The sequence below is a fragment of the Narcine bancroftii genome, chromosome 6 (assembly GCF_036971445.1).
Source record: "Narcine bancroftii isolate sNarBan1 chromosome 6, sNarBan1.hap1, whole genome shotgun sequence".
Lineage (NCBI taxonomy): Eukaryota > Metazoa > Chordata > Chondrichthyes > Torpediniformes > Narcinidae > Narcine > Narcine bancroftii.
The window spans coordinates 212873062-212887560 of NC_091474.1; the positions used below are offsets into that span (position 1 = coordinate 212873062).

Here is a 14499-nt window from a genome sequence, read left to right on the forward strand (position 1 = left end):
GCTCCTTCCAGTATGTAAGACATTAATGGAACAAGAATAAGCGTTAACTTTTAATCATGATACTTTTTTTTTGCATAGAAAGGTAAAATATATACTATAAACATTTGACTAACTGATGCATTAAAAAAAAAGCTAAATCAGAACTGGATGTACCTGTTCCGATTTGCCTACAAATTTGATTTAGAGACAGACGTAGGAACGGAACTGCCTGTATATTCTTATAGGTTTTGTGACACATAGGGAAGGAAGGTAAATGTCTCTCCTGACCAACCCCAAACCCCAAGAGGTCACAATGGCCAAAACATCTTTGATTCCATTCCAGATTACTTAATTGACCAAATGTAAAATCCATAGCTGTCATAAGGGATTTGAATTTGTTTTTCTGGATAACCAAACCTTGTAACTTAACCACTCTACTACCATTAGGGCACTTTTATATGCATTTCTCATGGGATAGACACCAGGTGTTTGTGAGAAATGTGCAAAATACCACAATTACCAGTAGAAACCAAAATATAACTGTAAGTGAAGGGTTACATTATTGCATTGTAGGCACAACAGCTTTTCAAAATTGATATTATTTGCAGTTCTTCCTATTTTATTCCTACATTATAATGCATTGAATGTTTCTACTTCCATTTCACCAAGGTTAATTAATAAATGGAATCAGTTCAGAAAATCATACCTAACCTTACAAGCTTGGAAGGACTGGTTAAAGGAATTGAGTTTGAAGGAGAGGTAAGTTATTTAACAAACTAATGGGCATTAGCAGATAAAATTTTCCATGACAAATGTATGAAATAATTCTAAAAATCATACAGAAAAATAAATTCTTGTTTATTTGAGTTTAAAACTCACCAACATATTTTACTCTTACCTAAGCATCCCAAAGACAAATTTTCCTTCATGAAAATGCCTTATTTTTGTAAGTTCGTGAACACTTTTCCCGTTTTTAACTCTTTGTACACATATATCCTTTGGCTTGTTTATGACTGCTCCCACACAGTATTATAAAGGCATTTAATTTTATGGATTCCATCTCACTGTGAAAGTTGCTTACTGTATATATCGGTGTACAAGTCAACCCCCACCTTTTTTTAGCCTAGTTTTAATGGTTTTATTGGTATATCCAGTGTATAAGTCAACCCCCATTTTTCAGGATGTCTGGGCCTCCCAGGAACAACCCAAAATTTCTAAAAATACCCCAATTGCAAGTAACAAAGCTGTAAATTAAGTAAGTTTAAAAAAAAACTTCAGCCTACCAGACAGCAACGGTGATGGCCCACGGAACTGGAGCGGCGACATCGTGCTCCTGGCAGGAGCAGCGACGGTGATGACAGGGCCCAAGGTAGGAGTGGTTATGATGACACCCAGTGGTAGGGAGCTGTCGGGACTGGCGGTGGAGAGATACCTCCAACATTGACTTGTACGCCAAATTGACATCAACCTGTTTTATTTTCGGTGAATTGAAGGTCACAAAAGTATAAGTTGACCTCTATTTTTTTGTGCTTTTTGAGGGTTTTACGACTTATACACTAAATATAAGGTATACCTTAAAGATAGAATTATTATTAAAATGAAGACAGGCAGACTAATCATGCCTTTGGAACCAGGAATTGGCCAACGGCTCTGTATACGCTTATCTTTGTGAGGTTTTTCAGTTGGTTGTTTTTCCAGACTCTTTTGTGTAGTCTTCCAAAGGCGTACTGCAATCCACTGAAGAGGTACTGGGCTTCTCCTCCAGGAAAAACAAGGACTGGTTCGACGAAAACAGCCAGGATAGGTACTGGGCTTCTCCTCCAGGTAAAACAAGGACTGGTTCGACGAAAACAGCCAGGATAGGTACTGGGCTTCTCCTCCAGGAAAAACAAGGACTGGTTCGACGAAAACAGCCAGGAAATCCAGGAGCTGCTGGCAAAGAAGCGAGCTGCCCACCAGGCTCACCTTACAAAGCCATCCTGGCCAGAGAAGTAACAAGCCTTCCGTCGCGCATGCAGCAATCTTCAGCGCAAACTCCGGGAGATCCAAAATGAGTGGTGGACTAGCCTCGCCAAACGAACCAAGCTCAGCGCGGACATTGGCGACTTCAGGGATTTTTACGAGGCTCTAAAGGCTGTGTACGGCCCCTCACCCCAAGTCCAAAGCCCGCTGCGCAGCTCAGACGGCAAAGTCCTCCTCAGCAACAAGATCTCCATCCTCAACCGATGGTCAGAACACTTCCAATCTCTTTTCAGTGCCAACCGCTCAGTCCAAGATTCCGCCCTGCTCCAGCTCCCTCAACAGCCCTTGAGTCTAGAGCTGGATGAGGTATTTACCCGGGAAGAGACATATAAGGCAATTGAACAACTGAAAAGTGGCAAAGCAGCAGGTATGGATGGAATCCCCCCAGAGGTCTGGAAGGCTGGCGGCAAAACTCTGCATGCCAAACTGCATGAGTTTTTCAAGCTTTGTTGGGACCAAGGAAAACTGCCTCAGGACATTCGTGATGCCATCATCATCACCCTGTACAAAAACAAAGGCGAGAAATCAGACTGCTCAAACTACAGGGGAATCACGCTGCTCTCCATTGCAGGCAAAATCTTCGCTAGGATTCTCCTAAATAGAATAATACCTAGTGTCACCGAAAATGTTCTCCCAGAATCACAGTGTGGCTTTCGTGCAAACAGAGGAACTACTGACATGGTCTTTGCCCTCAGACAGCTCCAAGAAAAGTGCAGAGAACAAAACAAAGGACTCTACATCACCTTTGTTGACCTCACCAAAGCCTTCGACACCGTGAGCAGGAAAGGGCTTTGGCAAATACTAGAACGCATCGGATGTCCCCCAAAGTTCCTCAACATGGTTATCCAATTGCACGAAAACCAACAAGGTCGGGTCAGATACAGCAATGAGCTCTCTGAACCCTTCTCCATTAACAATGGCGTGAAGCAAGGCTGCGTTCTCACACCAACCCTCTTTTCAATCTTCTTCAGCAATCTTCTTCAGCATGATGCTGAACCAAGCCATGAAAGACCTCAACAATGAAGACGCTGTTTACATCCGGTACTGCACGGATGGCAGTCTCTTCAATCTGAGGCGCCTGCAAGCTCACACCAAGACACAAGAGAAACTTGTCCATGAACTACTCTTTGCAGACGATGCCGCTTTAGTTGCCCATTCAGAGCCAGCTCTTCAGCGCTTGACGTCCTGCTTTGCGGAAACTGCCAAAATGTTTGGCCTGGAAGTCAGCCTGAAGAAAACTGAGGTCCTCCATCAGCCAGCTCCCCACCATGACTACCAGCCCCCCCACATCTCCATCGGGCACACAAAACTCAAAACGGTCAACCAGTTTACCTATTTCGGCTGCACCATTTCATCAGATGCAAGGATCGACAATGAGATAGACAACAGACTTGCCAAGGCAAATAGCGCCTTTGGAAGACTACACAAAAGAGTCTGGAAAAACAACCAACTGAAAAACCTCACAAAGATAAGCTAGCTAATACTTAAGAATAAACAGTTTAAAAGACAAAGGACAGAGTAAAATGTAAAGTAATTTGAAAAGAAATCAATATTTTAGTCCTTAATTATGTAACATTCACTTTAATCAGGTAATTCCCATAACAAAATTTAAATTTGAACACCAGTCAATGGCGCTGTAACATCACTGTGCTAACTGCTGCACCAATTGTGCCGCTGTCATAATTAACCCCTCCTCCCTCAAGTTTACAGATAAAGTCTTACTAATATACCTAATAATATTACCAATAAAGATAAAGACTCTTGTTAGGCTGGAATAGGGAGGGACTTTGAGAGTGTTGCCCCAGCGGCGAGGGGCATCAACCAGGTCTTCATCCTGGCGCTTTGCCATTTTATTCAAGCACAACTTTATTGAAACTTTATTCAAACAGCTGCTGTGGGCAGGGTACGACCGTGGTGTTCCGCTGGCTGAATGTTTGCTCCCATCTTCACCAAGGGTTTATGTGTTGCTTCAGAGAACATTTACAATTTTAAACTTTTATATATCTTTAAAAATTACTTATTTCCACTTTTTTTTTGCCAGTTTCTTGGGGTTGCCAGTTGTTTGAATTCCAGATAATAAGGATTTTACTGTACGCACCATCCACCCACCAAATGTCCATCCATCTGAATCGAGAGTTTCATGAAAACATCAACTCCTTTAGCTATTTGTGTCCTACTTTCTGCAATTCCCTTCTAAAATTTCTGCTTCCTTACTTCATTCCTTATATAAAAAAATTCCATTCAACCTATTGATTGGTCTTCCACGTTCCTTCCTTGCACAAAGCATTTTGCAATGTTCTTCAATGAAAAAAGAGCAAAATGACTGGACATGTGTCAGATTTTTTGACAAGTAGAGTTCAATTTTATAGAGATATAACACAAAACTGCAATATTTTCTTATTGTAGTTGAAATTTGACATGACATCATCAGTGTATTTTTTTATTTACTTGTTGCTTGCCTGGGTCATCTTTAATTTTGGCTGTTCAATGATAGGAACTGTAAATTCCAACTGAAGAAAAGTGAAACAAAATGCACCTCAGTTGGAAAACACTAAACTGAGTGGCAGATGACACAGATGTGGTGTCTTTATTCTCCCACTCAGCCAACTGGGGATGTGGAAGTTGTGGAGTGGAATTTTTTTGCTCTTCCATATACATCTTATTTTATTGATTGGGTCAGAGCTTCATATGCATGCTGTTTTATTGAAAGAGTGTGGATTGCAGGTTAATCTGCAATAATGACATTGTGGTCATTAGTGAAACTTCATTGCAGGACTGGAAGCTCAGTGTTCTTGGCTTCCATTGCTTTAGATGCAATAGAATGGGGGGTTTGAAAAAGGGAGGAGTGGCATTGCTTGCTGGGGAAAATATCACAGCTGTGCTGAGGCAGGACAGACTAGAGAGCTCATTGACTGGGGCAATATGGGTGGAGCTATGGAATGGGAAAGGTATGACCACACTCTTGGGGTTGTATTGTAGACCACCCAATAGTCAAGGAGAATTGAAGGAGGAAATCTGTAGAGAGAGAGTAGACAGCTGCAAGAAATATAAGATTATGATCACAGCAGATTTTAACTTTCCACATATTGACTGTAAAAGGGCTGGATGGCTTGGAGTTTGTCAAATGTGTTCAGGAAGGTTTTCAAAATCAATATATTGAGATACCAACTAGCGAGAGTGCTATACTGGATCTCCTATTAAGGAATGAAATAGGACAGATGATAGTGTAGGGGAATATTTTGGGTCCAGTGATCATAATGCTATTAGTTTCAAGTTAATTATGGAGAAGGATAGGTCTGGGGCTCTGTTGAAATTCTATATTTCGAAAGGACAATTTTGAGGAAATGAGAAAGGATCTGGAATGCATGGATTGGGATAAGTTGTTCATGGGCAAGGATGTGTGAGGTAAGTGGAGATCTTCAAAGGTGAAATTTTGAGAGTACAGAATTTGTATGTTCCTGCCAGGGTTAAAGGCAAGGTTAGAAGGCATAAGAAAATTAGTTTTTGAGGGATATGGTTCGGAAGACGGGAAAGGTGCATAGCATGTATAGGCAACGTGGAGCAAATGAGGTTCCTGGAGAAGTATAAAAAAAATGGAAGAAAAACCTCAAGAAAGAAACCAGGAAGGCTAAAAGAAGACAAGAGGTTGCTTTGGTAGACAATGTGAAGAAAAAACCCAAGGGTTTCTACAGGTATATTAAAAGGTATATTAAAGGACAAAATTGTTCCCCTCAGAGATTACAGTAGTTGGCTATGTATGGAGCCAAAAGAGATGGGGGAGATTTTAAATGTTCTTTTTCATCAGTACTTACTCAAGAAACAGGAACAGATGTGGGAAATAGGAAAACAAGCAGTGAGGTCATGGAACCTATATAGATTAAAGAGGTTAAAGAGAATAAAGGTGCTTGCAGTCTTAAAGCAAATAAGAGTGGATAAATCCTCAGGGCTTGACAAGATATTCCCTTGGACCTTGAGGGAGGAGAGTGTTGAAATTACAGGGGCTCTGGCAGAACTATTTAAAATGTTCTTAGCCACGGGTGTTGGTGCCAGAGGATTAGAGGGTAGCTCACATTGTTCCATTGTTTAAAAAGGGCTCCCAAAGTAACTCTGGAATTATTGGCTAGTGAGCCTGATGTCAGTAGTAGGTAAGTTATTGGAAGGTGTACTAAGAGATCCAGTATACAAGTATTTGGATAGTCCACGTGGCTTTGTGCATGGTAGGGTTGTGTTTAACCAATCTTGAGTTTTTTGAGAAGGTCACCAGGAAAGTTCATGAAGGAAAGGCTGTGGATGTTGTCTACATGAACTTTAGTAAGGCTTTTGACTAGGTCCCATATGGGAGATTAGTCAGGAAGGTTCTCGTACATGGTATTCATGGTGAAGTAGTCAACTGGATTTGAAAAAGGCTGGACAGGAGAAGCTAGAGAGTAGCAGTGGGTGATTACTTCTCATACTGGAGGCCTGTAACTAGTGGTGTGCTTCAGGGATCGATGCTGGGACCAGTGTTCTTTATCATCCAGATCATTGATATAGACGACAATGTGGTGAATTGGATCAGCAGGTTTGGAGATGACACGAAGATTTTAGAGGTTGTGAAGAAAGTTTTCAAAGCTTGCAGAGAGATCTGGACCAGGCTGAAAAATGGCAGATGGAATTTAATGCAGACAGGTATGAGATTTTGGAAGGAGAAACCAAGAAAGAACATGCATGGTAAATGGAAGGGGACTGAGGAGTGTGGTCGAACAGAGAGATCTGGAAATACAGATACATAATTACCTAAAAGTGGCTTCACAGGTGGATAGGGTTATAAAGAGAGCTATTGGCATTCATAAATCAAAGTATTGAGTACAGGAGTTGTGATGTTATGGTGGTTTAAGACATTGGTGAGGCCAAATTTTGAGTATTGTATGCAGTTTTGTTCAATTAACCACAAAAAAGCTATCAATAAGATAGAGTGTAGAAACGATTTACCAGGATTTTGCCTGGACTTCAGGAACTGAGTTACAGGGAAAGGTTTATTCCCTGGAGCGTAGAAAAATGAGGGGTGATATGATGGAAGTATTTAAAATTATGAGGGAGATAGACAGAGTAAACGTAGATGTTTAGATAGACAGAGCAAAATAGGCTTTTGCCCTGAGGGTAGGTGAGATGCAAACCAGAGAACATGGGTTAAGGGTGAAAGGGGGAAGTTCAGGGGGAACTTTCACACAGAGTGGTGAATGTGGGCTCAATTTTAACATTTTAAGAAGAAATGGGAGAATTATGGAGGGCTATGGACTGGGTTCAGGTCAGTGGGACGGAGCAGAAAAATGGTTTGGCACAGACTAGAAAGGCCAAAGGGGCCTGTTTCTGTGCTGTAATTTACTGTGGTTCTATGATTGACGAGAGCTTCATTGAAAATTTCATGTTTTCTGATGTTCTGCAGGTCTTTTGAAAATGAAGACCCTCTTGGGGAATCCCCAGCTTTTGAAGTCTTGCTATTGAAAGAAAAGAATGGATATTTTGCCGGTATTGTGGAGAGAACTAGAAAAACAAATTCTTGTTTGTTTGTGCTTGGAACTCACCTACATACAGCACTTCGCTCTTATTTATACATCACAATTACAGTAAAATCCCTGTTATCCGGAATTCAACAACTGGCAGCCTTGAGATACCAGAAAGAAAATGCGGAAAATAAATAGGGAAAAAATACGAAAGTTTAAAATTGGTGCCCCCTAGTGGATAGTTCTCCAATCACACACCATACAATCTCAAGCAATCAGATTGGTATCTACCAATCCCTACACGTGCCAGATACCAGCGATTTACTCTACTACCTTTTCTGTGATTTTTCTTTTTAAAGCCTCAATTTCATGTCCATTCACATTTTTTTCAGATTTTCACTGCTTTTAAACTGGATATTTGCTCACATGCTTACAAATCAGTATATGACATGAAATGAACCTTAATTTCCAAGTTTCCTTTGATTCTGTTTTTAGTTCACACTGGAATGTCTATTGATGTCATTAAAGTTGCTTTTTTTCTCTATTGCTTCAAAGCCAACATGTACTATTATGGTCTTCTCCCACATTGGCCGTACCAGGGCAGCATCAGAGTGCAACACATGTTCCTTCATGTTAAGGGGCTGCCTAATAAGAAGAGAATAGTGAATGCTCTGTGATCTATGCACTGTACAAAGGCATTTGAAAGTATATTTTCTGAGGCTTTGTGCTATTTCCAGAAACATTCATTGTCAAATTCTACATTTAAAAGAACAAGTGGACGTCAATAACAGTGCCTGCCATAATGTTTCGGAAAGAGTCATTTTTTTCCTTTATTTACCCCCCTGTATTCCACATTGTTAAATTTGTAATCAAACAAATCACATGTAATTAAAGTCCACATTCCAGATTTTATTCAAGATTATTTGCATACATTTTGGTTTGAACATGTAGAAATTAAAGCACTTTATGGTACTCTGATATGGGGAAACTAAGTATATAATGTTCGAGATATTTGGCTTCACACGTGTTTGTTATGTCTTGGGTATGCTTAATTGTTTCATTGGTGCAGGTATAAGAGAGCTAGGCTTACTTTTTAGCTTTTGATTGATTCAATCATGAAGAACGCTTGCCAGCGGCTATACTTTGTGAGATTTTTGGTACATCGCCGAAGACTCTCAAACTTCTATAGGTGAGCATCATGGAGGCGCCAACTGTCAGGACGAGAATAAACTCCAGAGGGTTGTTAACTTGGCCTGTGATGTCATGGGCACCAGTCTTCATTCCATTGAGGACATCTACAAGAGGTGGTGTCTTATAAAAGCAGCCTCTATCCTCATGGAACCCCACCACCCAGGCCTTGCCCTCTTCATTCTGCTACCATCGGGGTGGGGGGGGGAAGAAAGGTACAGGAGCTTAAAGATAAGCAGTCAGCAACACAAGGACAGCTTTTTCCCCACTGCCATCAGATTCCCGAATGACAAGCACTCAGTGCTGCCGGAGTCGTTGTAGCAGGGTCCAGCTGCCCAGTTAACTGCCATCGGCTCCGCATGGGCTTTGAACAGCTTGTTGAGGGAGCTGATGGTGATTTTATTTGAAATCCCGCGACCATGGGTCTGTGCCCAAGATGGCGGTGCCTATTAATTGGCAGCGGCCACGAGAGGCTGCAGACTCCGGGGAAGCGCAGGTCTGGAGCAGGGCACCAGAGGACAGTAAGATCACCCCCCTCCCCAATCAGAGAAGGAGAAGTGGAGGAGATGACCCACGGTAATGGTGACCATGGCAGTGGGCCAGTGAGGGGGCAGCTGAGGGACCAGTGCGTGCGGTGGGCTGCTGGCAATTTGAGGCAAAGACTCACGGAAGCGGTGGGCTGCTGTCGGGAGACTCGCGCAGATCTGGAGACTGGCTGGAGGGGTACCAGGTATCAGAACCGGGAGGCGCTGAAGGGTTCCTGACCATGTTGGAGGTTCTGATCTGGAGCTTGGGTTACCAATGATTTAGAGTGGACTCTGTGTGGCTGCGGGGGATGCAGAAGCACTGGAGATGAATCTACAGATACATGTTGACTCTTGGGAAGTGGGGGGGGGGGGGGGGGAACAACTCTTTGCTTTTTTTTCTCTCCCGACCGTAAGATGCGCTTAGGCAACTCCTGCTGGTGACTAATTTGTCTGCCTTATGACACTGTTTTATCATTATAATAATTCAATCTTGATCATTGAACCAGACACTGCTTTGCTTTGACTTTTCTTGGACTACTTTTTATTTGTTTTTGTATCGTGGTTTATATGAACATTTGCACTGTAATGCTGCCGCAAAGCAATGAATTTTGTGACCCGTTCATGGCAATAAATTCTGATTCTGGAGTTTGTAGTTGCCATTTATCAACACGAGGACCAGAGTTGGGCCCAATGAAAGTCAGAGGCTGAAAAACAAGAATAAAACAGTAAGACCCATCGCGTAAACCTTAGGATGTCCAAAAACAACTGTTTGGAACATCATTAAGAAGAAAGAGCGTACTGGTGAACTCAGTAATCGCAAAGGGTCTGGTAATTCAAGGATGACCTTCACTGCTGATAACAGAAGAATTTTTATCGTGAAGAAAAATCTCCAAATATATATCCGACAGACCATAAACAGTCTTCAGGGGCAGGTGTGGATATGTCAATGACCACTGTCTGCAGAACGCTCATGAAAAGAAATACAGAGGCTAAATTTCAGGATGCAAACCATTAGTTAGTCACACAAAGGATGGCCAGAATACAGTTTGCCAAGCAGTACATAGGAGAACCTACAGAATTCTTGAAAAAGGACTTGTGGACAGATGAGGCCAAGATTAACCTGTATCAGAGTGATGGCAAGAGCAAAGTGTGGAGGCATAAAGGAACTGGTCAAGATAAAAGAATAACATGTTTGTGATGGGTTGCACCTAGCAGTGTAGCCTCTATAATTTTTATAAAATCTTTTGCAGACCGTAGTCATTGCCACATCCACACTTGCCGACTGAAGAATGTTCCTGATCTGTTGGACAGGTCTTTGTGGATTTTTCTTCATCGTGATGAGAATTCTTCTGTCATCAGCGGTGGAGATCTTCTATGGAAGACCAGTCCCTTTGTGATCACTGAGCTCATCAATACGCTCTTTCTACTTAATGATGTTCCAAACTGTTGATTTTGGTCATCCTAAGGTTTGGGTGATGACTCCTAATGTTTTAATTTTGCTTTTCATTCTCATAGTGGCTTCTTTGACATTCATTGGCAAAACTCTGGTCCTCGTGTTGAAAACTGGCAACTACAGACTCCAAAGGTGATCAAAAGCTTAGAAGCAAGGTATAAGCCTACCTCTCTTATTCCTACATAAATGGAGCAATTAAACACACCTAAGTAGTGACAAACACCTGTGAAGCCCAATGTCCCAAACATTATAGAGGACACTGTAAGTTTGGCGAGAGGTGCCAATTTTATTTTCAAGACCATTTAGAAAATGGAAAACTGTTGATGACATGTTGACACAATTTTCTGAGGCTAGGAAAATACCGCTCAAATGGACTTGAGGCTCAGTATCTGATTCCATCAGATGTGTTTGAGGCAATGGATTATATGTACATTTGTTTAGGAAGAATTTGCAATTGAAGATTTTGTTCAAAGACTCCCAGTTAAAGTTTGATGTAAACATGCCTTTTTCTACATTTTATTAGGCTCACTTGAGCATCGATCTCCAAGGCCACCAAATGTCAAATACAGAGTGGGACAGGTCTTCAGACATAAGCATGAAGGATTCCTTGGTGTAATAGTTGGATGGGATGAAAATGCAAAAGCCCCACCTGATTGGCTTAATGAAAGATATCCTTCAGGCTTGCAGGTAATGTGAGTGATGCAGAGAGAAAGGCTGTCTTTGGTAGAAAGACCTCATTTCTCAATGTTTAAAGGTGTGCATACCAAGAAATAAATATTGCAAATATTATATTTAAACTTTTCACATATTTTATCTTAAACTCTGAAATACATCACTATGGTTGAGCTTGATATGGTCAGTTTTACAGGCAGTGCAATCTTCCAAAGATGTTTGGAATTTGCTGTTCTGGAAGAGTATTGTCAAAATGGGAGATGTTCTTCAAAGGAAAATCAGTTGTCCAAGCCACAAAATGTTAATATATATTTTGCTTTGGGAGCATTCTTTTTGGAGTGGGATGGAGAAAGTAGTAAGAAGGTGAGAGATATCAAATTTGAGCAAGGAAATCCAGATTATAAGAGTACGAAGAACAAAACAAGGACAAGAAATTGATCTGGTGGTTAAGATGAGATTCAACAGTGGAAGGGTGGCTAGGGAGAGAATTGGCACCATTAAAATTTAACAGTCATCTTTGTGTGGAGCCACAGAAGATGGATGAGATTTTAAATGAATATTTCTCATCAGTCTTAACAGAGGAAGGAATCAGGGAAGTTAAGGATTGAAGCAAATGAGTTACATTATGTATGGAGTACCAGGGAGGAGGTGTTGGCAGCCCTGGATATATCCCCTGATCAATTGCTTCCTTGCATCTTGTGGGAAGCTGGGGAAGAAATTGCGAAGGTCCTTGTACACCATCTTTGGCTTCAGGTGAAGTGCCAGAAGACTGGAGGGTGGCCAATCTTGTGCAGTTAAAAAGGGCAGCAAAGATGAGGCAGGGAACTGCAGGCCAGTGAGCATGATTAGTACATTTGCAGATGACATCAATTGGTGGTGTAGTTGTCAGTGTGGTGTTGCTTGGGGGGGGGGGTGTTCTCAGGGACATGATCGACCAGTATTAGGATAGGCAGGAACTGGTTAGAGGCCATTGGTATGGCTTTGTGTATGGGAGATGGTCTCACAAAACCTTTTGAAGAGGTGGCCAAGAGGATTGATATTCACAGGTCAGTAGAAGTTGTATATATGGACTTTAGCAAGGCCTTGACAAGGTCCTGCTTGGCAGGTTAGTCTGGAAGGATAAATCACATAGGATCTCAGGAGACATTTCAGGGACAGTTTGATTCAAAACTACCTTAGTGGAAGGAGACGGAGGGTAGTAGTTGTGAGTTGCTTTTTTTAATTGGAGGACTGTGACCAATGGTTTGGTGCTGCGTCCGTGCTATATTAACATTGTGGGTGGCAATATTTTTAACATGATTAGTAAATTTGCAGATGACATCAATTGATGGTGTAGTTGTCAGTGAGGAATGTCGAAGTTTACAACAGGATCAAGATCAGTTGGGAAGGTCGGCCAAAGGGTGGCAAATGCAGTTTAACTTTGACAAAGGGGAGGTGCTGCAAATTAAATGACATGGCCTTGGAGAGTGATTTAGAACAGAGGGAGAATAGTAGTTCTACGAAAATGGTGACTTAGGTAGACAGGGTGGTGAAGTAGGCATTAGTCATGATATCCTTCATTGGGTGGGGTGTTGAGTGCAATATTTGGGCCCTCATGATACAGTTATACATAGCAAGACTATTCTTGGGGTATCGTGTGCAATTCCATTTGCCCAACAATAAGTTGGAAGGAGTGGCAAGGAGACTCACCAGGATGTTGTTGGGACTAGTGGGCTTGATTGGTAGAGGTTAGATAGGCTGGGCTATTATTCCCTGAAGCATAGGTAGCTGAAGGATGATCTAATGGAGCATTATAGTCATGAGGGTATGGACTTCAGAAAGAAGTCAGGGGAACATGACCCAGTCTTCACTGAGGGCTCAATAGTGGAGAGGGTCAAGAACTTCAAATTCTTGGGTGTCATAATCTCTGAGGATCTGTCCTGGAGCTTCCATGTTGATGCAATCGCAAAGAAGACTCCCCAGCTGCTATACTTTATTGAGGTGTCTGAGGAGATTCGGTATGTTGCCAAAAACTCTCATAAACCTCTATAGGTGTAGAGTGGAGAGCATTCTGGAAGCTTGCGTCACTGCCTAGTATGGAAGCACCAACTCTCAGAATAAACTCCAGAGGGTTGTTAACTCGGCCTACGACATCGCAGGCTCCAGACCACTCCATCGAGGACATCTATGAGGTGGTGTCTTAAAAAGCAGCCTCTATCCTCAAACTATTTTTTATAGTAATGTTGTAAGATGGTTATAATGTGAATATTTGCACTAATGATGTGGCTACAAGACACCGAACTTCAAGACTTGTTTGTGACAATAAATTCTGATTCTGACAGTGAATGGTTACGGACGATTTCCCAGGGTAGATTATTCTAGAATGAGAGAGGATAGGTTTAAGGTGAAAGGGGAGAGAGATTTAAGAGGGACCTGAGGGGCAAGATTTTCACTCCGGATAGTCTGCATCTGGAATAACCTGCTAGAGGAAGCGAGAGAAGTGGGCACAATTAGAATAGTCAAAAAGACAGTTATATGGCTGGGAAGGGCTTAGGATATGGACTAAATGCAGGCAAATGGGACTGACCCAGAAGACCAACTAGGATGTGGATGAGCTAGATCGATGAGCCTTTTCCATGTTGCATGACTGACTCCAAGTAATTGTTAAAACCTAGAGAAACATTTATAAGGTTATGTCCTATTCCTACTTTGGATTTAGAATTTGATTAGCTTTAATTTTGTTTGAATAGATTCATAATCACTGATTAATACATATGTGTCTATAGGATTTGAAATACACTCCTCATTATAAGGTTCTCATTCACACAAATGATGGAACAACTTCAGAAATGGACTATATTGCAGAAGAAGTTATCGTCACATTGACAGGTATACAGGTATGTGTCAGATTGTGGGGGTGCACATGATGAGATTTATATATGGCAAGTTGAACTTTTCTCCAATGCATTGTGGCAAAGTTCAAAGATTCAGTCAACACTTAATAACTATAAATTCTTTGCAATTACTTCATTATTAATTCCCTATTTTGATCATGATCTTGACACCTTTTAATGAACATTTTTTTGGATGGAGTGTGTTTGATTGACAATTTCCTTATGGAAGAAAATTTGGAGGAGAAAAAGCCACCAGGAAAGGAGTTGTATCCTAGCAGTGAAGTAAAACAGAAAAGGAGAAA

General features: G+C 41.5%; 1 protein-coding gene across 3 annotated transcripts in view; it reads left to right on the forward strand.

Annotated features, from left to right (window-relative positions):
- Positions 1-14499, forward strand: part of LOC138737030 (uncharacterized) — a 28613-nt gene that overhangs the window by 10559 nt on the left and 3555 nt on the right. For all 3 annotated transcript variants that reach the window (XM_069887426.1, XM_069887427.1, XM_069887429.1), the window contains 4 exons: positions 649-738; positions 7427-7509; positions 11176-11339; positions 14090-14200. In XM_069887426.1, coding sequence (XP_069743527.1) covers positions 649-738; positions 7427-7509; positions 11176-11339; positions 14090-14200 — 448 coding nt within the window. The remainder of the gene's footprint in view (positions 1-648; positions 739-7426; positions 7510-11175; positions 11340-14089; positions 14201-14499) is intronic.